At 30.3% G+C, this 26,881-nt stretch overlaps 1 protein-coding gene across 4 annotated transcripts in view; it reads right to left on the bottom strand.

The window, feature by feature from the left end:
- The window catches only part of LOC111690008 (probable serine/threonine-protein kinase nek3), a 48,696-nt gene extending 30,460 nt beyond the window's left edge, over positions 1-18,236 (bottom strand). For 2 of the 4 annotated variants that reach the window (XM_046947702.1, XM_046947704.1), the window contains exons 1-3: positions 18,159-18,236; positions 13,019-13,286; positions 566-1,612 (exon numbers count right to left, since the gene is read on the bottom strand). In XM_046947702.1, coding sequence (XP_046803658.1) covers positions 566-1,256 — 691 coding nt within the window. In that variant the 5' untranslated portion in view covers positions 1,257-1,612; positions 13,019-13,286; positions 18,159-18,236. The remainder of the gene's footprint in view (positions 1-565; positions 1,613-13,018; positions 13,287-18,158) is intronic. The other 2 variants (XM_046947706.1, XM_046947703.1) reach the window with 2 other exon arrangements.
- Between the last annotated feature and the right edge of the window lie 8,645 nt (positions 18,237-26,881).

Genomic DNA, 26,881 nt, shown 5'->3' with positions numbered 1-26,881 from the left:
ACAGAACTAGAACAGAACTAGAACAGAACTAGAACAGAACTAGAACAGAACTAGAACAGAACTAGAACAGAACTAGAAAAGAACTAGAACAGAACTAGAGCAGAACTAAAACTGAACTAGAACAGAACTAGAAATAGAACAGAACTAGAACAGAACTAGAACAGAACTAGAACAGAACTAGAACAGAACAGAACTAGAACAAAACTAGAACAAAACTAGAACAGAACTAGAACAGAACTAGAACAGAACTTGAACTGAATTAGCTCTAAACTGGAACTAAATTAGAACTGAACAATGAACTATAATTTTCTCCTTTTTGGAATTTAAATGTTTTCTTTTTCACTTTAAATATCACATAATAATGTTACAGACAATTCTTTTTCTTTAAGCCACCATCATGACGTAATAGAAAATTTGTTTTTTTTTTATGCAATTTTGGTTAATTATGTATTATTGCATTTGTTATGGAAAATAATTATGAAATAAATGAATAAAGCTTTTCATATAAAAGACATACAAAAAAAAAACACAAATATTTATGTAAAAACTCATAAGATAAACTTACCCGATATGCGACCTTCACTGGACCTGCCATTTAAAGATAATTGCTGCAGTAAATTGCCATTTGTTGTCCCCGACGAAGAAGAAGGCGATGAGGCCAAAACCGTTACACCAGCAGAACCGCCATTGCTATTACCATTAAATTCATAATCATGATGATTTGCATTTAATAATTGACTACTTTGATGATTAAGATGATGGAGAGAATGTTGATTATTATTCTGATGGTGGTGATGATGATGTCCATTTGTTGTTAATGAGGCGGATGCACTATTTGTACCGTTAGTTAATACCGTTGATGTTTGCTGTTGTAGAAGGGAGGAATTGGCGGCGGCGGTGTTATTGCTGCTAGCATGATTGTGATGATGTCCATTAATATGTTGAAATGGAGCAGCAGCAGCTGGGGCTGATGATGACACTTGTAATGAACCGGCATTGCCATGTCTTATATTTGAATTGCGTATGTTTATGCTGCCGCCGCCACCAACACCATTATGATGGCCATTAGTTGTTGTCGTTGTTGTGGTATTACTATTATTGTTGTTGGCAATTGTTGCATCATACGCATGCACTATGAAACGTTGCTGCTCATTGAGTATTGCCGGTATTGCTGTGGCCTGTGGTGATAAATTCAATTTCTCCTGCCGCTCAATATATTGAGCAGCTTCTAGGAGCGTTTTTAAACCCTCCGCCATATCAGTTTGGAAAGAAAGTGTTAAAGAACTACTGTTCCACTACTAACGTTGATTAATGATGTTGATGCTGTTGCTGGTGATATTGCAGGTTGATTTTTGGTATTTTTGCCTTTTGCAAATATCACTGTGAATGGAATTTTGTTTTTTTGGTTATTTTTTCAGCAATTTTGGTTTTGATTTACAAAAATATATTTTTGTTTTTTTTTTAATTTTAATAAATTTTGTTTTTTATTTATTGCTAAAAAATAGATTTGTTTTTGTCCTGTGGGCTTGTTTTCTATAATTTGGTGTTGGAGAATTTTTAATTATTGTTAGAATTAAATTTTATTTCAAAATTTAAATTTTATTTGGTGGATCTGTAATGAGAAAAAGAAAAAATGAGTTAGTTATGTTCGAAATCTACAAAAATTGAGAGGATCGTAATAATTCACGGTAAGACACATGATTATATTATGGGTAAGACATATTAAAAAAAATCAGGTTAGTAACTAGAACTGAACTAGGACTGAACCAGAACTCAACAAGGATTGAAATAGAACTTACTTTGAACTGAAGCAGAACTTAACTATAACTGAACTAGAACTAAACTAGAACTAACTAGAACTGAACAGAACTGCACATGAACTGAACTAGAACTGAACTAGAACTGAACTAAAACTGAACTAAAACTGAACTAGAACTGAACTAGAACTGAACTAGAACTGAACTAGAACTGAACTAGAACTGAACTAGAACTGAACTAGAACTGAACTAGAACTGAACTAGAACTGAACTAGAACTGAACTAGAACTGAACTAGAACTGAACTAGAACTGAACTAGAACTGAACTAGAACTGAACTAGAACTGAACTAGAACTGAACTAGAACTGAACTAGAACTGAACTAGAACTGAACTAGAACTGAACTAGAACTGAACTAGAACTGAACTAGAACTGAACTAGAACTGAACTAGAACTGAACTAGAACTGAACTAGAACTGAACTAGAACTGAACTAGAACTGAACTAGAACTGAACTAGAACTGAACTAGAACTGAACTAGAACTGAACTAGAACTAAACTAGAACTGAACTAGAACTAATCTAGAATTTAACTAGAATTGAGCTAGAACTAAACTAGAAATTATCTAAAACTAAACTAGAGTTTTACTAAACTATAACTGAACTAAACTAAAAGTGAACTAGAACAGAACCAGAGCTGAACTAGAATCGATCTGCAATAAATGTACAACGGATTTAAAATTGATCTAGAAGTGATCTAAAAATGATCTTTAATAATAATTCCTATAAATATTCAAAATTACTTAGGGTGGTAACTTTTTTCCATTTTTAAAATAATGTTTCTGTTTATAAATTGCCTTATTAAAAAAATTCCCTAATAAATTAACTTGTCACCTATAAAGAACTATGTTTATGAGATGTTTAAAGAAAAATGAAATACAATTAAGCAGCTGATGACCATCAGAAGAAGTAGCAGCAGACTCAAGTAGCAGCTGTTCAGAGGGTACATGAGAGCAATGACATTTAGACACACGGGGTTTAAAACACGTACCACAACAAACGAAACAATAAATATTTTACCTAAAAAACAACCATTAAGGGTTTCTTTTCATTTTGCGGATCAAAAAGAGAAAACAAGTACACAATGTAGTATGTAGTAGAGGAAAGATAAGTGATATAACAATCTAGTAATCACTAAAAAATATTGACTTTTTGAGAGAGGGTCGGTCGATGATCTTAAGAGAGCAGATATGAAACACAAAAATGGTTAAGACTCCTTTCGATGTCGTAACTAAAACCGTTTCTTTTCTATCGAATTTAATAATAATTAACAACTAACACATACAAACATATGTTGGTAGCAAGAAAACAATGTCGCTGTATCGTCTGTTCAAGTTCTTGTTCTGTTTCATTGTGCTTATCTCTCTCTATGTTTACTTGTTGTTATTTTTGTTATTCTCCTGTCCGTCCATCCGTGTGTATGTCGGTTTTACACGGTCGGACGGTCAACAAACATTTGCAATTCTTAGAAATTTTCGCGTTGTTGCATTTAGTCCATGTATAAATATTTATTTATTGTTTTAATGTAGAATTTAGAATATTTAGTTTTTTATTAAGTCTTAACAACAAGAACAACAAAAACTTGAATGAAGAAGAACAAGCGTTGGCAAATATTTGCTATCAGCATTCAGGGTTTAAAAATTACAAACTATTTCTTCAAATGTGTTGAACATAAACTATAATTAAGACTTGGACTAGAACTGATCTGGATCTAACTAGAGTTGAACTAGAACTGAACTAGAACTGAACTAGAACTGAACTAGAACTGAACTAGAACTGAACTAGAACTGAACTAGAACTGAACTAGAACTGAACTAGAACTGAACTAGAACTGAACTAGAACTGAACTAGAACTGAACTAGAACTGAACTAGAACTGAACTAGAACTAAACTAGAACTGAACTAGAAGATCTAAACCAGAATAGAACTAGAACTGAACTAAAACTGAACTAGAACTAAACTAGAACTGATTTAGAACTGAACTAGAACTGAACTAGAACTGAATTAGAACTGAACTAGAACTGAACTAGAACTGAACTAGAAGATCTAAACCAGAATAGAACTAGAACTAAACTAAAACTGAACTAGAACTGATTTAAAACTGAACTAGAACTGAACTAGACCTGAACTAGAACTGAACTAGAACTGAACTAGAACTGAACTAGAACTGAACTAGAACTGAACTAACACTGAAATAGAACTGAATTAGAACCGAACTAGAACTAGATTATGGTCAAAACTATAAACCAGACTCGTTGCAGTAGAATACACTTTACTTTAGTCTCGAGACTTTAGAGCAAACTGTAGTCCAGACTACACACTCAACCATAGTTAAGCTAAACTAGTTAAGTGCTCTTAATTGTATAAACACAAGTGTGCCTTATTATATTGAAATACAAGAGTAAATACAAGGTTATTTTGTTGTTATTATTTGTTGGCATTTAAAGAGAATTTCCTTGCCTTTTTTTTTAACCATACATTTTACAAACATACAAAGACATTAGAGTCGTATTTCATAATTTGCTTTTTGTTTAAATTGTTGCTGTTGTTGTTGTTGATATTATTTGCTAATAAATATAAATACAGGTCAAACATATTTCTTTTTTTTTTTTTTGTATAGAAAACTATAATTATTTTTGACAAGCCAGGTGTATGTTTATAAATTTTAAAAATTTAAATACTGACTCATATACATAGATAGATAGATAATAGACAAGACCCAACTTAGTCTTAAAAGTTTCTAGAAATTAAAAATTTCATAAAAATTAAAAATTATTACTATTTTATTTCTGTATCTTTCATTAGACAAGTGTCTAGCTAATAAAAATTTATTTTAGATCACTTCCCGCTTACTTTGATCTAATTATAATTGAGAAGGAAAGCTGAGTCTGCATATATGTTGGGATTATTATCTGGTTACTTCATGCGTTGCCAATTAGTTTAAACACACGCACAAACACACGCATACAATTTTCTTTCATTTAAATTCTATTAACATAAATATGAATAAAAATGTGTGATGTGAAATTTAAGGAGGCCTTCTTCTATACTTCAGAACGTGTTAATTATAAAGTGAACCTAATTATCTTTTACTCTAAATACATAGAATTTACATATGCAATGTTCTGTGTATGTGTTAGAGTGTTTTAGTAGTAAAAATTTTCACAAAGAAAATACATAAAATTATAATGAAAATACATAGAAGATCAAAACATAAACAACAGACGACACTGCATTAAAATTAAATAACTTTCCCTGAAGATGACCAACGAAGTTGGTCGAAATATTGGAAACCACAATAAATATTAATTAAACTAAGAACAAAAAAGAGTTTTTAATTTTTTAATATTTATTTAATGAAAAGACCTCAAGCCGAACAAACCCAACATTTCTGAGATTATAATGAATTATGTTTGAGTTTATGGAGAAATTTTAAAAAAAGTCTTATAAGAAAAAAAATGATTGTTTTACAACAATATATCGTTTTAGATTCTTTTGAAAAATACTATTGAATTTTTTTAGTGCTTTAAGGAAAAGTCATGCACAAAGTCATTTAAAATGCCGACAATTGTTTGGAGAAAAAAGAACCCTTTTTTATATTCCATTTAGGTTTAATAGTTTGTTATTTTTATGTTTTCATTAACACCTTTTCTAATAATAAAAGTAACAAAATGAAAACAAAAAGTTACCGTCACTTTAGACAAATAATATCCTGGCATTTTGTCTTATGGAAAAAAAAAACATTTTTATGTAATTTTTACATAAAAATTGTTTTATTACTTTTTTTTTGGAAAATAAACACAATTTTAATTTCATGCTTCGTTTCTAGTGTCAAAACTATAAAAAGAAACACAATAGCAATGTTATCAACAAATGTTCATACAATTGAAAATGGAAAAAAACCGACAGACAGACAGACAATTGAAAATGAAAAGACAGACTGACAGACAAATAATGGTAAGAGAGACATATTGTAAGGTAGTCTGAGGAATAGTTTCAAGGACAAAGGATACTACAAGGAAACAAAAACTTTAAAACTTTCGAACTTGTATCAAATATTTGACTGTCTGAGAGAGGAAAAGAGGACACTAGAAGAAAAAACTATCGAACTTGTTTGGAGAACATTGTTTGGAAAGTTTCTAGTTAAGGAACTGATTAGTGAGTGAATTCAAATAAATTTTTAATTAATTTCGAATTTTCGAACTTAATTTCGAACTTAATTTCAAATTTTCAAACTTAATTTCGAAAATTAAGATTATTTAAGCTGAAAATTCAAAAATATTATAAAATGTTTAATTCTAGGAGTAAAAAAAATAGATTTTTTTATGATCTTCGATTTTTCGAAATTGCAAAATATGTTAGAAAAACTATAATTTAATAATATTTTATATACAAAAATGTAAATAAATGATTTTCAATGAAAATTTCAATGTTCGAAAAAATTCGAAATTAATTTCGAATTTTCGAAATTAGAAAAAATAAATTGAAAAAACTATAATTTTATGTTTTTTAATATACAAAAGCATAAATAAATGATTTTCGGTGAAAATCTAGATATTTGAAAAATTTCGAATTAAAATTCGAATTTTCGAAGTTCTGAAAATAATGCCAATTACACCGAAATAAACAATATATTAAGTAATTTGTTTCACTAAAGCGTATTTTTTTTTTTTTTTTTTGTAAAAAAATTGATATTCGAAAATTTTTAAAAATAATTCGAATTTTCGAAGTTATGAAAATAATGCCAAATACAACAAAATAAACAACATTTTTGATAATTTGTTACACAAAAGCGTAAAAAAAGCTTCTTCACGAAAATTTTGTTATTCGAAAAATTTCGAACTTAAATTCGAATTTTCGAAGTTATGGAAATAATGCCAAATACAAAGAAATAAACAACATTTTTGATAATTTATTACACTAAAGCGTAAATAAAGGATTTTTGGTGAAAAATTTGTTATTCGAAAAAATTCGAACTTAATTTCGAATTTTCGAAGTTATGAAAATAATGCCAAATACAACGAAATAAACAAAATTTAAAGTCATTTGCTACACTAAAGCGTAGATAAAGGATTTTAGGTGAAAATAACACTAAAGCGCAAATGAACAATTTTAGGTGAAAAATATGATATTCGAAACAATTCGAACTTAATATTGAATTTTCGAAATTGCTAAAAAGTGTTCAAATGCTTCAATTTGACAAAAATACTTAGCAAATTTATAAACTAAATAAAAAATTATTGTTTTTTTTTTTTTTTTTTTTTTTGTGAAAAATGTGATAAAAATAATCTTCGAAAAATTTGAACATAATTTCGAAATTTGAAAATAGCTAAAAAAAACACAAAAATTTGTTTAAAAACTATAATTTTACATTTTAAGGGAAACAAAACTGTTTTAGAGTAAACAAAATAATATTCGAAATATTCGAACTTAATTTCGAATTTCCGAAAATTGTTAAAAATCCACAAAATTACAACAATATGAAACAAATATTTGATAATTTTATGTTTTATAAAGTTAAACATGATTATCTGTGGGAAAAAATTATATTGAAAAAAATTCGAACTTAATTTCGAATTTTCGAAAATTGTTAAAAAAGTTGCCAAAATACTTTGATATAAAAAAATATAGTTAAAATTTAAATTTTAAAGGATAAAAAAACCTTTTTTACCAAAATTAATCGATGTTCGAAAACTTCAAACTTAATTTCGAATTTTCGAAAAAAAAACTTTTTTTAATACAGAAATCCTTTAGTTTAAAATATTAAAGAATAAAACGTAAAAAACAGGAAAATTTGAAAATGTGTATTTTTAACCAAAATTTGTTAAAAAAGAATCATAAAATGTTTGTTTATCTGTCAAGTAATAAAAAATGACGGACATATTTGTTTAATTGTTCCCAACAATAGTTTGTTTAAAATATTTTTATAATAAAAAATATATTATAAATTACAAACATTTCTTTGTAATTATTTCTACACTATTAATTTTATTTTAATTTTTTCTATGCATTTATATTTTTTTCTTTTCTTCCACTTTTATTTACATAAGTTTTTTCCCCTTTTGTTTGTGGCAGACAGAACGACAGACAGAAACATTTTTCAAGTTACACAAAATTAAGTCTATTGAAAAAATCAAACAGCAGCAACTAAAAAACACCATTTAACAACATTTTAAATAAAAAACACTCACACACAACTATAAAAACTAATGATGAAAGAAAAATACAAGAAAAACTTAAAAGAGGAGTAAACAAAAAAAAAAAACAACAAATTTCTTTAACATCAAAATTATAGAGTTTGAATTAAAAAAAATAAATTGTTGAAAAATTCTTAGAATTAAGTTGTATGAGAAACAATACAAAACAAAAACAAAGTCGTAGACGTAAACCTAAAGTAAGAGGAATAAAAAAAGTGCAATAATAACAAATTACAACAATTTTCAGCTTCATAACTCTATAATTATAAAGAAAATTAAAAGAACTATTTAAAAGTCTTAAAAGAAAAACAAATTTATAGAGAAAACAACAACAAAATGTTTTCTAATAACTTTTAAAAAGTCTGTTGAAAAAAAAAAAAAAATGCATATTCTATAGTCTAGTCTATAGTCTAGTCTATAGTCTAGTCTATAGTCTAGTCTATAGTCTAGTCTATAGTCTAGTCTATAGTCTAGTCTATAGTCTAGTCTATAGTCTAGTCTATAGTCTAGTCTATAGTCGAGTCTATTGTCTAGTCTATTGTCTAGTCTATAGTCTAGTCTATAGTCTAGTCTATTGTCTAGTCTATAGTCAAGTCTATAGTCTAGTCTGTAGTCTTTTTATATTTCAAAACATTGATCCTCTATACTTTCTACAATTGTTTTCAAAATTTCAAAAAATAATCTTAAGATTATATTATTAAATGAAGGAAGCAAAAATGGGCTATTATCCTTCTAGAGGAATTATTTAACTATCATTAATATTGTGACCGATCCTTATACAAGTCCTTTTACCAATATGTTTCTAGAAATGAAAGGTCCTTTATACCAAAAATCCCTAACAAGTACTTAAGATCTTTATTACCACATTTTTCTATTATTTTTTTGTTATATTTTAGCCTTTTAAAGGGCAATAAAGTCCCTTTTAAAAAGGACAAAGAATAGGAAATAAAAGGAAAAAAATAAATTCTTTTATGTTTCGAGAGATTTTCTTTCAATACTCTTGACATTTAACAGTAACAATAATAGTAATAATAACAATAAATCTTAGTTAAGTTTTATGTTACTACATACTATTATGCTTTTTTACTTTTTACTCCCTATCACACTCTTTGTGCTAATGTATTTCGAAGAGAGAATGAGAATTTAACTGTTATCCCAATTCTTACACATGTCCATGTACAGTGTATTGAGTATCCTTTTTCATATACATTTTGTTTTTCATTTTTTTGTAAATCAATTCATTTGTGCTTTTTATCCTTTTTCGGTATTTTATTTCTATCAAAATCCATAAAAATGTCTTAAGGATTCTTTTCAGGGTTTCTATTCTATTGTAAGAGAGTGTGTGTCTGTGTGTGTGTGTATGTGTAATTATTTCCATTTAATTAAGCAAAAATGCAAATTCTTTTTTAAAAAAAGTTTCTTTACTTTGGTTCTTGTATATCTTAGGTTGGGTTTGTCTGTCTATCTATCTTTCTATCTATAAGTCTGTGCGTCAATACATTTTGTTTGTGCTTTAAATTTACATGAAATGAAAGTATGATTCAACACTAAAAAAAAGTATTAATTATGAAGGCTAAACAGAGAAATATAAAACCCACAACTTCTTTGGGGAGATTTCTGGCGAAAAAAACATCCTCTAATTCTTAAGAAAATATATTGCAAAATGTTATTTTTTTGCAGATCTGAACCACAGCGTTAATGAAATGTTTTATAATTTCATTGAAAAAGTCACGTTTTGTGGTAAATTCTTACGCCATCTCGTACTCTTGTATGGCTGAGGGAGTCTTCCTTATGTTTATGTTGGTCATAAATGCTAAGAGTGTGTGACTGCCCGTACCCCTCAGTAAATTTAAGCAACAATCGCAGTGGTGTGTTGTTGATTTGTATTTCACATAACATCTAATATAAATAGGAATTTTGTTTAAGGACGTTTGACGAGAGAGAGAGGGACACTAATTTCTTCCTCTCCTTCTTTAAATCCCTGAATCTTTTGTTAAATTCTCTAGTTGTTCGGTCACACTTTACTGATTCAGACACATAAATATGATGTGTTTCTTTTGTGAATAAGAAAAAGGTTTCTAATATTGTGTTAACTGGTTTGATAAATAATAAAAAGTTCCATTCCAAGGATTGTGAAAGGACCTTTTAAGTTTTTGAAGGTTTTTGTGTAAGTTAGTTTTATATACATGTGAACAATGATTTTGATATTGTAGTTATTAATGAGTAGTTCTATGGATCTACCGTAAGAGCGGCCTTAAGGAAGAACTCACTCGCTACACTCTCTTTCTCCTTTGAAATTGTAGGATGGTAAAATGGTGAAGATCGATGTTTTATTCACCTTTATTCACATTTATTCCCGATCCGTATAAACCATCTTGATCACTTATTGATAAGGTTTAAGGAAAGCAAAGGATGATAGTGTGTATGCGTTCATTCATAATGCCTCTCTTAGGAAAGAGAATATCCATTATACAAAGTACGCAAATAGATCTGTATGATCCGAATTCTGACATCACCACAAATCAGATAAACTAGAACTAAACCGACACAAACTTCCTTAATAACTCAAAACAAATCAGAAGAGTATTATTTCGATCACATCTGATGATTGTTCAAGATCATTGGCGACATCTGATATTGAAGCATTAGTAATTTGTTTAATGATGTTTATCTGAAAGTAGCTCCATGAATGCCTTCACTATAAGGATCATTATACATCATTCAGGTTGGTCGTGAGAGAGAAGGAGAACGGATTCAATGATCCTTGACTAGATCTAATTGTTTGATCTAGTCATTTACTTTTACTTAACTAGATGATTTTTCGGTCAGAAGATAAAGGGAACATCATGAAAGATCATGTCCAAAGATCAGAGAGTCTGTTACTTTACAATACATCTCTTTTTCTTTCTGTTTGGTACAATACGGCAAAATCTGTTGTTGGTAACTTTGAACTATAGAACGGAAGCCATTCTGCTACGCAAAACTAGTGTAGATCTAGCATAAAAGCGTGTCCACTTATCAGAATGAAAGTATCCTTTAAACTACCTCTGAACATAGAGAAAAGGGGGCTTGTCGCTATGAGATGGATTAAGAGGAAGTTCTGTATAAGATCCGTTCTTACAGGACGACTTATTTTCTAATGCTACAAAGGAAGGTCTTTCACTTTGAGATGGATATAGAAAAGGATCTCTGGAAGATCCGTTTTGGTATTGAAAACTGTCAAACGTTCCCACGACGACCAAAGATTGTCAACTCAGCAACAGCTGTATCAACCGGAAGTTATGTCCCCGGGAAGAACATCCAGTTACAGCCAACCTTTTACAACAACAACAACATGTCTACCTTCCTGATTAGACTTCGACATTACTCTGTCGACACAATAACCACCCCTATCCGACAATCATCATTTCACGTGAAATATGTTCCCGTTTCACTTTTTTCGTTTACTAACTTTTTTGTCGTGAAAAAATTCCCCTGTTATGAAATTTGTTGATGAAATTTTGTAAACATTGAACAGCTGTTCCATACAAAATCAATTATTGTAAATGAATTGTTCACAACAAGTTCACGATAGCAATTTTCCCTTAGAGGAAAAAGAAAACTTCAAGAGAACAAAATTTTCACTCCTATTGGCGATAGCGATGAATATCATTTGTTAACGAAAGCACAGTTAACAGATGATCTGGTCGAAACTCTATCAAACTGATTTTACGCCATCGATACGTCTACCATTAACAACCCAGCAAAAAAAAAAGAACTTCCAAAGAAGAGAAAAAGAAGTAGAATTTACTTCATGGAAGTACTGAAAAAGACCTGAAGAAGTTATGATTTAAATACAGGCTTGTCATAGATGTCCTTTTTATTTGATTCCAAATTCACTACATATAAAGTCATTCTCAGGAGGTTGAATTTCTTTAGAAGTTATTAGGAAGTTAAATTGTAATATTATAGACGCATTTATCAATTAACTCCAAAATAATATTGGTTTAATTGTAAAAATTTTAGTACAAAAAATATACCTTAAAATTTTAACAAAATTGGATTGTTTTCACTTCCTTGGTATTCGATAAACAAATTCACTAAGTGCTACTTTTAAAGTGGTGATAAATGTTATTCTTTTGGAAGTACTTCATTTTATTTTTGCTAGAATATAAACTGTTATGCATTCTTCAAGTTTTTTCCACAAGGACGTGATAAGATCGAAATGTATTCTTAATTATACATTCACTTCCTGATCCCCCAACTTCGAGGTTACTTTGTCGACACAATACTATCAACGAATGCTCACTATTCCTATGCCTCTTAAGAATACAATTGGAACTTTAGTCTTTACTTGTCAAAAACTCAAAATAGTCTGATTTTGTTGACAAAGAATCTTAACTTAGAGTTAAGGATATAGAGAGAAATATCGTTTGAAAATTGAAATTAAAATCCTTGTAAAACACTCCCAGCTCTGTAATGAATGTGTTAATTTCTCATAAAAGTTTTTTATGTATAATTCTTTTACAGTCTAGAATCATAAATATGGAAATTAATCACCACACATAGTAACATTTTTGCCCCGGCCAAAAATAAAATAAATTACACTAAAAATAATAATCCTGCAAACACACACACACACACTCACATGTGCTAACACACCACTACTCCAACTTATAGCAGGACTTTTTTTAGCAAATAAAGGAATAAAGAATGAACACAGAGAGAGAGAATTATAGAGAGACGAATAAAAATAAAACTTGATTTGACATTAGCAATAAAGAAAAACACAATTCTGCAAGACAGAGAGAGAAAGAGAAAAAAAGCTAGGCACCCACATTTCTAAGAAAATAAATCTCTATAGAAAAGTATTGGTGTTAGTGCTACCACAAAAACATTGCTAAAGGACATAAAAGGACAAAGACATTTAGCAAAGAAGAGTATAACTATTGTAATTATTATTTGCAACAAGACGGAAGGATTTTTTTTGCAAACATTAAATAATAAATAAAAAATTTAAATAATTACCTGGTTGTGGGGTTGTAATGTTATTTATGTAAAGTTCTTTCACACGAGAGAACCAGCGAGAGAGAGCAATACAAAATTGTTTAAATTATTTTTAAAGGATTGTTGTAAATTTTAAAAAAAGCTAAAAATATTTATACTTTTTTTCATTAAATCACACAATTATTTTCTATATCAAACACACACGCACGTAGGCACACTTTAGTAGAGTGAAGGAGAGCGAGAGAGAGAGCACGTAGTAGTTAGACACTGCTTTAAAATGCACTAAAAACTTTTTTAAGAAACAAAAATAAATAAATTATTTAATAAATTTTATTTTTTTGCAAAAAGAATTTTTTTTTCTTAAAATTTTATTTTTCCAACAATTATCACAATAATTTTTTTAATTTCTGTTTTAAATATTTTCTTTTTTTAATTTACAACACAATTAGTTTTCATATTGTTGTTTTTGGTAGTAAGAAAACAAAAAAAAAGAAGAAAAAATTTTCCGTAATTTTATTTCTTGTTTTTCAGTGATGTGAAATTTTAAACCGACTGTGTAAATGTGAAACTGACGCAACTTTTCGAAACGCACCAGAAATAACAACGAACGAACGAACGACGGCAACGACCACGACACAAAAACCAACAAACCACGTAATATGTACAACAACATCAGCAACAAAAGCAGCAGAAACAACAACAGCATAAAGAAAAAAAAAAGAAGCACAAGATGAAGCTGAAACTAAAGCTAGAGATGAAGAGGAAGGAAGAACACAAAGTAATACCAAACAAACAAAATTGGGGACTCGGGAAGAGTGTAAATCTACTATAAACAACAAAAACAATAAAGAAAAAACAGTTTTTTTTCTATTTTTTATGTAAACACGACACTTTAGCACGAGTTTTTATAAAAACACAACAATCACACGTTCTGTTATATTTACAGAGAGTTTGGGGATAGAGAGATCTCTCCTACTCTCTCTCTCTCTCTCTCTCTGTCTGTTTCTCAACTATAAATTCCAAAAGGCAAGAGCTTAAGAAGTAAGGGGGCTGCTAGTTAGTAATGTGCAAGTTTCAACATGCGCAATCAGGGCGTTTTTATTTTTTCAAAACCAAACATGCAAACTAAAACAAAACTCAAAGCATGCACAATCCGGCTCCAAAAAAACAGTTAACTCTCTTCCTCTCCTTCTACTTTTCTGTAAGTTTACAAATATTACAGTATTTTATGCTCTTTTTTCTCAATTCATTTCTCTTTTATTCCTTCTCTCTCTTAATACTAAAGAAAACCTGAAATGCACACAGAAAAAACACCGTAATACACTTACAGTGCGTCATACAAGTGAATAATTGTGAAATATTTATTTCTTCTTTAGATTTTTTTTCTTGAGTGGTTATAGTTTAGAGGAGATTTTAAAGGTGACCCTTTTATGTTATAGCTTTTTGAAAGTACTGCATAGGTATAAAAAACTTATGGAATCCTATTGGATCTAGATTTTTCTGCTCTGCTAAAGAACAGAATTGGCTTTAGTATTTTTGTTTATAGTTTTTATTTTGTTCAGTGTAAAAGTTGAGTCAATATATTTTTTTATCAGCCGATCAGCAGAAAATTTATGTATCATTAATTTCACAAGAATCTTTCGTCAATCGTCAATAATAAACATCATGATTTATTCGAAAATCACCACAATCAGATATTTTGAAGGTTTTGCACGTTAGTTCGCAAGAAAACCAATAAACAATTGTTTGGAAAAGGGACTCATATTAGCGGAAGCAAATAGATTAGATTGCCAAAACAAGAACATCCATCTTCAGACGTTCATAGATGTCTCCTTTTTCTCTCTTCTTTTCTACTTTCTCATAGACTTAGGAAACTTAAGATGCTGCTCTGATAAAGAATCAAATTCGAAACTATGTCTACGATATTTAGGGTTCTGACCAAGTAACTCCTGCTAATGGTTTTTGATATTTACCTTTAAACTATAATAAGTAAATCGACCAAATCTAAAGCAATAGACATAGTTATATACATAATGCTAGCATCAAAAAGATAGGGCTTCAAAAATTTTCCTTCGAAACGGCCATATGTTAGTCTACACAGGTTCAAGAACTTTTACGGTTAATTGGTTCTACATCAAACTGAAATTTACTTCCTGTTCAAGCAAGACGGCACACTACCGAACTCTATTTTACGTCATCGCTACTTTCGAAAAACATACGATACATCGACCGATACGAACACTTTTTCAACCCTCAAAGCTTTCGCCTAGAACGTAAAGAAGTCAAAATATATTATCCTTTACATTCCTTACTTGTACTACAATATATAGACTACAATCTTTAGACAAAACTTATTCGGAAAAAGGATACCATATTCCCCTGGATGTAATATCGAATGGAAAATTATGATCCTATCTTTCACATAAAAGAATCATAAATCTCTTGAAACATAATAGAAATTCATTCTGTATGATTGGAAGTATAACAGATTGTATGGGATACCCAAGTGAAGGAGCGCAGAATGAGTTGTCTTGATACAAATTTCTTTCATGATTGTGTCCCTCGGACCACCGGAATTTAAAGTTCCGACCACATTGGGGAGGATAACTATAGTTCATATAACTTAAGCCGGCTGATCTGTTAAAATTTTGTGTAGAAGAGTACGGATGGGATCTAAACGTCTAAACGCAAAATGTAATGACACCAGCACACATCGAGAGAGAACACGAATGGAAAATTTTTACGTTCGTATGGTTCCCTTCATTTTTTGAAATGATTAAAAAAAACATACAAGTCGCATTAGATCAGGGATGTATTTTTATGTAAACACATACAAAAAAGTGAAACAGCTGTTTTCATCTTATTTTGTTATTGTTTTATAACAATCGTGTAAACATATACGTAAAATCTTACGACTTTTATACTGTTTTTTTGTTATACGGAGGAAAATTTCATTGAACTTTACGTACATAAAGTGTAATAGTGTGAAGTGCCCTTTAGTGGTCATCTACTTCTAGTTAGGATACTACCTAGAAGTTGTTACATAAGAAGTCTTTATACTGATTTTAGACGATCGGTAGTTTAATGTTCTAGTCTGTTAGGTTAGAGATCATGGGTTCGATTCCTTCCTGAGACACTGGATATGGATCTCACAATGTTCACTCAACTTTACGTATATAAAGTGTGATAGTGTGAAGTGCTCTTTAGTGGTCATAGTATCCTACCTAGAAGTTGTTACATAAGAAGTCTGATTTTAGATGATTGGTAGTTTAATGTTCTAGTCTGTTAGATTAGAGGTCATGGGTTCGATTCCCACCTGAGACACTGGATAGGGATCTCACAATGTTCATGCAGAATCTCCACGACATATTCTTTAGAAAACCCCTCAGACACTATCCCTAGAATGAAATCAAGATAATTCTATCCAATTGTGAGAATTTTCTCAAGATAAATATAAAATATTTTCGTTTTTCAACTCATTTAAAAGTTATGAAGTGATAATTGAAACTTTTGAGTTTTCAAAACTTAATTGTTTCCTTAACTTTTCCAAACACTTTGAGAAGATTTCTCGGTGAATGTAAATTCTTCTTTTGCTTTCCAGCTGTTGCTGAATCGATATTCTTTAAACGATAGGGAATCTTTCCGGTCTGGAGATTGAAGACTTTGTATCTCTGCACCATTTTGCCACATACTCAAAACAACTTTAACTGACCAGTTTTGGAATTGAAGGATCTTAAGTGGAGCTTTCTTCACACCATCCATCCATGTATGTTCTTTATAACACATTTAAAATTGGATCTATTAATGATCGATAGATAAGGGTGACATAACTGTTTCAGTTTCTTGATTAACGATCTCGCAAAACTTTCCACTACATTCCCATGTAAGTAAAGAAGTTCTGAAAATGTGGCATGAGTCCATATCTTCCCCTTTTGTTTCTCAAAAAGCTTCATGAATCGGTATTTAAAAACACTTACACTAGATTATTTTTCACTTAATTTCTAAAAACCATTTACTTTTATAATACACTGTTAATTTATTATGGAACTAAATTTTTATAAATTTTTCAATGAAATATTACTTTTTCTACAATCAGAGCAAAGTTTTCTTTCAAAAAAAAAAAGAAACAAAAACTAACATTTGCAAGTAAACCGTTTATTTTTTTTCACATTCTTTCTTTGTAAACTAGTAGTTGTAATAAAAGTATTTTAAACTTTAGGGCGTGAGAGCTAGTATTTGCTTAGAGAGAGAGGGAAAAAACAGGGAGTAAAAGATTTGCAAAAAAATCTCTTCTTATTGGAAGAGAAGTGTATTTTAACAATACAAGTTTAATAATGCGTATAAAAAAACAAGTAATAACAAAAATACAGAAAAAACAACAACAACAAAAATAAAGAAATAGAGAGCTTTACACACCAAAAGAAAGAAAGAAAAAACACTGAGATAATTTTTGTATTTTTATATAGAAAACGAAAAAAAAACAACAACAGCAACAGCAACAGCAAAATACACTTATAAAGACAAACTTAAATACAATGGATGAATATTGTATAGAGAGATGGATGGATGGATGACTGTTTGTTGGTTTGTTTGTCAGGCGGTTTGGTGGGTTAGTTAGTGGAATTGTCTGACAGTCAAACATTTAGACTGGTTGTTGTTGCTGTTGTTGTTGTTGATTTGGTTTGATTTAGTATGGTTTTGTTTTGTTCATGCTGCTGCTTGCTCTGTTGCTGTTGTTTGCTTGAACTGAAAAGTAAAAACTGAACTGAAAAAATTGAAAAAAAAAATTTGTTCAAAAAAATAAAAAAAAATGAATGGTTCGTTGGTTGGTTGGTTGCTTGATTGCTGGCTGTGTGTGGATGACGACTATACGATGTTGTATGTAAATACTGGTGATGTTGGCACTTTAAACTTTTTTCTTCTTTCTTTCACATTTCAATTTTTTTTCACTTCTTTGTGCCACTAAATAGCAAAATGAAACAAAAAAATACTTATAAAACTAGTATAATACAATTTTTTTCACAATTTCTTTTTAATTTTTTTTCTTGCCACAGGTGATAAATAGGTTTTATAAGTATTTAATTATAAATAAATTTCCTTCTTTTTGTTCTAAATTATTTGTTTGTTTTTATTACACGATTCAAGACACACACACACACACCTTTTCTTCTTTTTTAAATACACGACGTTGGGTTACGTTTTTTTCACTAAAAAGAATTTTTCTTTCTTTTTTCGTTATAAAACACAATTATTTTTGATTTTCTTCAGTATAAATTTTTTTATATTTTTATATCCAAAGGTCTATTTTTTGCTTGCTTATGTATTTAATTATTTTTATGAATTTGTTTTTGATATTTATTTTTTTTACTTTTTGCTATTCTCACGTGATGCAAACTGTGCAGCGTCAAAAACGCAACTGAATATGAAAAACCAACCATTGAAAAAATATTACAATGACACCATACGAGTGTACATAATAATAATAAAAACAACAGTAAGAATAATCAAAACAACAACAAACATCACCAACACGTAGAGCAATGAAAGAAAAATACAATAACAAAAAAAATTATCATGCTCAGGCTCTCTTTTTTTCTGTTAATGAGTGGTTGGCTCTCTCTTAGTTCGTTTAGTTGGATTTTATAACTGTGTATTTGTTGTTGATTAATATTTTGTTATCAGGGATGGGAAATTCATAATTGGAAACACTACCAACTTTTTGAAGAGTTTATAAATTATGTATTTATTTATTTATTTATTTATTTATTTATTTATTTATTTATTTATGTATTTATCTATTTATTTATCTATCTGTTTATCTATCTATCTATCTATCTATCTATCTATCTATCTATCTATCTATCTATCTATCTATCTATCTATCTATCTATCTATCTATCTATCTATCTATCTATCTATCTATCTATCTATCTATCTATCTATCTATCTATCTATCTATCTATCTATCTATCTATCTATCTATCTATCTATCTATCTATCTATCTATCTATCTATCTATCTATCTATCTATCTATCTATCTATCTATCTATCTATCTATCTATCTATCCATCTATCCATCTATCCATCTATCCATCTATCCATCTATCCATCTATCCATCTATCCATCTATCCATCTATCCATCTATCCATCTATCCATCTATCCATCTATCCATCTATCCATCTATCCATCTATCCATCTATCCATCTATCCATCTATCCATCTATCCATCTATCCATCTATCCATCTATCCATCTATCCATCTATCCATCTATCCATCTATCCATCTATCCATCTATCCATCTATCCATCTATCCATCTATCCATCTATCCATCTATCCATCTATCCATCTATCCATCTATCCATCTATCCATCTATCCATCTATCCATCTATCCATCTATCCATCTATCCATCTATCCATCTATCCATCTATCCATCTATCCATCTATCCATCTATCCATCTATCCATCTATCCATCTATCCATCTATCCATCTATCCATCTATCCATCTATCCATCTATCCATCTATCCATCTATCCATCTATCCATCTATCCATCTATCCATCTATCCATCTATCCATCTATCCATCTATCCATCTATCCATCTATCCATCTATCCATCTATCCATCTATCCATCTATCCATCTATCCATCTATCCATCTATCCATCTATCCATCTATCCATCTATCCATCTATCCATCTATCCATCTATCCATCTATCCATCTATCCATCTATCCATCTATCCATCTATCCATCTATCCATCTATCCATCTATCCATCTATCCATCTATCCATCTATCCATCTATCCATCTATCCATCTATCCATCTATCCATCTATCCATCTATCCATCTATCCATCTATCCATCTATCCATCTATCCATCTATCCATCTATCCATCTATCCATCTATCCATCTATCCATCTATCCATCTATCCATCTATCCATCTATCCATCTATCCATCTATCCATCTATCCATCTATCCATCTATCCATCTATCCATCTATCCATCTATCCATCTATCCATCTATCCATCTATCCATCTATTCTATTCTATTCTATTCTATTCTATTCTATTCTATTCTATTCTATTCTATTCTATTCTATTCTATTCTATTCTATTCTATTCTATTCTATTCTATTCTATTCTATTCTATTCTATTCTATTCTATTCTATTCTATTCTATTCTATTCTATTCTATTCTATTCTATTCTATTCTATTCTATTCTATTCTATTCTATTCTATTCTATTCTATTCTATTCTATTATCTATTCTATTCTATTCTATTCTATTCTATTCTATTCTATTCTATTCTATTCTCTATTCTATTCTATTCTATTCTATTCTATTCTATTCTATTCTATTCTATTCTATTCTATTCTATTCTATTCTATTCTATTCTATTCTATTTATTCTATTCTATTCTATTCTATTCTATTCTATTCTATTCTATTCTATTCTATTCTATTCTATTCTATTCTATTCTATTCTATTCTATTCTATTCTATTCTATTCTATTCTATTCTATTCTATTCTATTCTATTCTATTCTATTCTATTCTATTCTATTCTATTCTATTCTATTCTATTCTATTCTATTCTATTCTATTCTATTCTATTCTATTCTATTCTATTCTATTCTATTCTATTCTATTCTATTCTATTCTATTCTATTCTATTCTATTCTATTCTATTCTATTCTATTCTATTCTATTCTATTCTATTCTATTCTATTCTATTCTATTCTATTCTATTCTATTCTATTCTATTCTATTCTATTCTATTCTATTCTATTCTATTCTATTCTATTCTATTCTATTCTATTCTATTCTATTCTATTCTATTCTATTCTATTCTATTCTATTCTATTCTATTCTATTCTATTCTATTCTATTCTATTCTATTCTATTCTATTCTATTCTATTCTATTCTATTCTATTCTATTCTATTCTATTCTATTCTATTCTATTCTATTCTATTCTATTCTATTCTATTCTATTCTATTCTATTCTATTCTATTCTATTCTATTCTATTCTATTCTATTCTATTCTATTCTATTCTATTCTATTCTATTCTATTCTATTTATCTATCACTATATCTAGTTATCTCTATATCTAGTTATCTCAATATCTAGTTATCTCTATATCTATTTATCTCTATATCTAGTTATCTCTATATCTATTTATCTCTATATCTATTTATCTCTATATCTAATTATCTCTATGTTCTAATCTATACCCTAGTCTTTGCTATAATCTATTCTATGTTCTACTTTTAATTCTAGTTTATGTTCCAGTCTATGTTATAGTCTAGTTTTTAAGATAGGATTTAGTCAATGATCCAGTCTTTGCTCTAGTCTAATCTCTATTCTACGCTCTAATCTATGCTCTAGTCCGTTCTCTAGTCTATGTTTCAGTTTATGTTGTAATCGATGCTCTAGTTTTTGCTTCTGTCTATGCTCTAGCATAAGATAGAGTCTATTCTACAGCCTATGGTCTAGACTATGCTCTATTCTATGTTCTAGTCTACACTCTAGTTTGTGCTCTACAATGTCAGTACCTATGGTCTAGGCTCTTCTTTAGCTTATGATCTAATCTATGTTCTAGTCTATGCTCTATTCTATGTTCTAGTCTACACTTTAGTCTATGTTCTACTCAATGTTCCAGTCTAATGCTCTAGTCTACATCCTATTTTAAGCTATAGTCAGTTTATGTTGTAGTCAATACTCTAGTTTATGCTTCTGTCTATGCTCTAGCATAAGATAGAGTCTATGCTCCAGCCTATGGTCTAGCCTCTACTTTAGCTTATGATCTAATCTGCTCTAATCAATGTCAGTGCCTATGGTCTAGCCTCTTCATTAGCTTATGATATAATCTATGTTCTAGTCTATGCTCTAGTTTACCCTCTTGTCTATACACTTTTCTATACACTAGTCTACCCTCTATTCTACACTCAAGAGTCTGGACTAGGGTTCTACAGTTGAAACAACTTTTCGACTTTTTGCATGTAGCTAAAAAGTCGACTTTTCAACTTTTTGCATTTTATGAAAAGTCGATTTTTCGACTTTTTCAATTAATTAAAAGTCGCCTTTGAGTATTTTACGAAAAGTCAACATTTAAAGTTTTTTCCGCCTTGTTCGACTTTTTCAGACTTCTTTTCGAATTTCTTCGACTTTTTTCGACTATTTTTTAACTTTTTTTTCGAATTTTCCGACTATTTTAGAGTTATTGACTTTTTCTTTCACTTTTTTTTTAATTTTTGACATTTTTCTACTATTTTCGAGTTTTTCCGACTATTTTAGAGTTTTTTACTTTTTTCCACTTTTTTAAAATTTTCGACTATATTTTGTCTTTTTTCTACTATTTTCGAATTTTCGATCTTTTCCGTCTTATTTCGACTTTTCGGCTTTTATTTACAAAGTCGACTTTTCGACTTTTTTCATAGACGATAGTTGAGTTATCGAATTTTTTGCAGACAAATTAGTCGACTTCAACTTTTCGACTTTTTTCGACAAAAATTCGATTGTTCGATTTTTCGAAAGTCGATTTATAGAACCCTAGTCTGGACTATGCTCTATTTTACATGTAAAAATAAAATACAACAGTATATAGGTACTTTTCCATCCCTGATTATTATTACTGTTTTATCAAAAGACATAATTCTTTTTTTAACTCATTCTAGTATATGTATACTCACTCACCGAGCACATATTCAATTAATTTCTCTATAAAATTGTTTTTGTTTTTATATAAATTGTTTTTTTTTTCTTTGTATACGTATTATTCATTATCATCCTCATAGGAGACTTCGTCAGCAACAAACAACCGCATCATCATAATAAGCATACATATGTATGTATGTACATGTCGTCAACAACATTCTTTCTACTATCTGATACAACTCTGGTTATTATAATTTGTTGTTTTTTTCTATTCAAATATTTTGCCTTTGTTCAATTTAATAAAAATAAAATATATATAAATATGAAAGAAAAAAAAAAACAAATTTTCAGTCACTCATCCAGTCCACCAGTTTAGTTAGCACATGACTCTCATTTAAACACATGCAAATAAACCCGCACATTTTTTTTTGTTAAAAACACTCTCTTGGTTTTTGATATACTATTCTCTCAAACTCCCCCTCTCTATATTTTCTTATATTGTTTAAAAATAATAAATATGTAATTGTTAAAAACATGTTGTTGCTTTTGTTATTATCGAGAATTGCACGTTGGGGCGTTTTGTTTTATAAAATTCTCTTTATCACTCTGTTGCCTCTCTAGCATTTAGTTTATTATGGGGGTTTGTTTGTTGGGTTTTCTCTCTTATTTAATACATATCTTCTTTTATTATTTGCTTTTTATTATCACTTTTTTATTCATTTACTATTATTTTTGTACTTGTTTGCATTATGTTCTTTTTACATTTTGTATTTTAGATTTTAGGGATACCATCACGTTGTGTGGAATTTGGGGATTTCCCTCCCAATTTCTATTGAAACGTTTGACATGTTTGATTAGGGAAATTGTAATATAGATGTGATCTTACTGATAACGTTGGCGATATCTACTGACAATCTACTAACATATTGTTTCAGTGTTAAAGAAAAATTTTACCCCAGAATCGTTAATGGCGTTAAGTAGATTGGATGACATTTTCGAAAAGTGTTAGAATAAATAGAAATTGGAGGAGTTAGTAGTAGAAATGGCCGTCGTCGAAGAGCAGGGATTAAGGAGATTTTGAATTTACTACAATAATTGGAACTGATTGGGTCTTACAAACCTAAAGTTTAAAAATATTTTGAAAACTTTTGTAAAGTGCTCTCATCATCACTTTAAGAAAGTGTATGAAGGGACTGAAGTCAATGGATCTATATAATAATAAATTATGTAGATGAAGAAACGAAACTTTATAAAAACATACCATCATCTAGATAAGTTCCTTCCAATCCGTAGAGAGTCAATGACCTTTTAATTTGAAAGAGGACGGGGCCAGAGCATATTGAGTATTCTGCAAGTATTTATATTGGACCACTTGAGTTGCAAGATGGAGTGAATGCAATTAAGAATTGATTTCTGTGTGCCTTGTGAGATGCTATAATGTTTACGTAGATATTAATTATCTACGTCTTGAGATGTAGTTTTCTGATATTTCTCGTGGTGTAAATTTTAGCTTAAAAAACTGTTCAATGTCAATCTAACGGAGACCAACGTATAGGAGAAAATTATCGTGCCAACATATGTAAACGGGTTTGACTCTTCAGAATAGACTGTGATCGCATCGTTTCGCCTCTTGTGGGTATTCTGATGCGGATGATCATAGTGAAGCTTTCTGACGTATGTGTATAACCCGTTTGCAGTGTTAAAATCGTTATATCTACATTTTGTATAATGTTGCCATGACCTACTGGGATCATATTTTAGATTGCCTGACATACAATGATCGTGTCGTCTTGTAGGTATAGTAATTCGTAAGGTCATATGGTCTGCAGCCTTAAATTCCGTATATCTACTTTTTGTGGAAAGTTGCCTTGAAATAATAAATTGTGAACAGTTTCTTGTCTCGAGTAGGTATTTTGATTCGGACGATAATATGGAAGATATATCTACGTTTAGTAGGATGATATATCTACGTTTAGTAGGATGTTGCCATCAGCTGTGATTTTATTTTTAGGCGCCTGACACTATGTGAAAAATGTTCTTTTTTACCGATGGTTGTTTTGCTAAAATAGAAAGCATATAGCGCCATACTTATAACATTATCAACATTAGATTTCAACAAAAGCATAGAATCCTAAATGACTCCATGGTATTAGGCTTTCTTTGAAATTTATAAAACTATCCTCTCAACAGAAATGACTGAAATACTAAGATTCTGTAAAAAGTTCATTTAACCCTTAAACGAGTTTCCTGACCTTTAATGTCACTTATAGTTCTCCTAGTGTTAAAATTGAAGGAGTCGTTTGATTCCCGGTGGCAAGAGATACAAGCTGATGCAAAATGATCAATGGCAGCGGTGCTACTGTTTTTAGTCGGCGGCACAATTAAAATTTTCGTTTTTCAATTGACCAGCGGCGGAGCGGCTTGCAAAATATTACCGCCGATTTTAGCCGTGTCTGCTTGTATCTCTGCCGGTTGTCCGTAGGCCAAAGTTTGGGACTTTGTTCAGCTACTGATTGTTTTGAAGTAATGTTGCCGAATAAACAGCAGTGTGGTTGAGTGATTCTTCAGAGAGCGTCTAAAGGATACTGTAATCGACACAGATAACCATTTAGAAAATGGTTTACGTGGTTGTTCACTACGCGCGAACAGCCAAGTAGAGTCAAGAGAAATCTTGGGATATCATTAAACCATAGATCCAGATATCTCTCCAAGGTTAGATATAAAGTAGCTGTTAAGAAAACGGTTCCTTTTCACAGATAAGCAGAGCATTCGCAGAGAATATGGAAGACTGTTTCTTCCTTTTCCCTGTCTTTGCAACTGAGACAGTGTTCATTGAAAGATAACCCAAGCCTACTTGTATGTCTGCCTAGCACCCAGTGTCCTGTTAATCTCGATATATCCCGTCTACTAGGTTTATAAGATGACTTGTGCGTTTCCCATTGAGTGAGGGCCACAATATCTTGGCCTTTACATGTGTCTAGGTTATTGCACCTATTTGCAGCATTTTGAAGATAGAATATGAGGATACTAATCTCGACAAAATCTAACGGGGTTGCTACTGAAACGTCGTTGGAGATGTCAAGACTAGATCCCATTCTGGCAAGCTCATCTACTTGTGTTTCCCTAATAGTCACTATGCGCAGGGACCCAAACAAGGGTAATGTCAGACTGGCGACCCAGCCTTGATAGATCCACCTTGTATTGCTTAACTAATAGGGAAGCGGTAGTATAAGAATTTAGTGAGAGATGTGCCGCTTGACTATCGACAAAAATTTCTATGTTGCCACGAATATTGAGCTCGTGTAGTACCCTGTAAACTGATATTATTCTTGCTTAAGTTTAAACCACCTCCATGGGGCGCTTAAACTAGCAAACAAATTTAGCTGGTTGAGTACCCAGCAATTCGACAAAGAGTCAATGCATACGAAAAAGACAGTAATTTCCAATAATAGTTAACAACCTGGATGATCGTAATACTTCTGTTTTGGGTCAATTTGGGTCATGAATGTACCCTTTGTAAACGAGAATGAAGACAGTTATCACTTTAGTATCCTTTTTGTAAGCGGGAGCGGAGACAGTCATCTCTTTACTGTCCTCAAATAACCTAGAGATTATACTCTTAAAAGTAGTTTTTTTTTGTACTTCCGAAAGTAGTTATTTTACCCATCTTTTGGAGAAATAATTATTACTTTCTACTAATATGCCACCTTCTTGTTGACTCAAATTTATATCTTTCGGGTTAATTGTCACATTATTGTTCCACAGTATTCTAGAGAGTAGACACTTGAAATTTTTAAATTTTAGTTCCATTAAAATCTAAAGTTCCATTAACAACTGACTGACTACAATTCGTATGTTTTTGGTCTTTCGTCACAAATAAACTCTTTGTAAACGATAATAAAGACAGTCGTCACTTAAGTGTCCCCTTTGTAAGCGAGAGCGGAGGCAATCGTCCCTTTACTGCCTCTTTGTAGGGTGTAGAGTGACGATTGACTTCCTCGTAGGACAAGCCCATGTTAAAATGGTTGGTCACCTAGGTAGTCAGTTGGTTGGTCACCAAGTGGTATGTTAAGTGGTCAGTTCGGGACTGTCCCGTCGAACTGCTGGATTCAAAAACAACTTTCAAAGATTAATTTTAATTTAATCCCTAATTCACCTTAATATTGACCCTTAATCAATAATCTTGAACAGGACAAAGATACAAATTTGGCAATCC

This window comes from Lucilia cuprina, chromosome 3, assembly GCF_022045245.1.
Source record: "Lucilia cuprina isolate Lc7/37 chromosome 3, ASM2204524v1, whole genome shotgun sequence".
NCBI lineage: Eukaryota > Metazoa > Arthropoda > Insecta > Diptera > Calliphoridae > Lucilia > Lucilia cuprina.
Note: the sequence above shows the minus strand (reverse complement) of the source record. Positions and strands in the feature narration are given on the sequence as shown.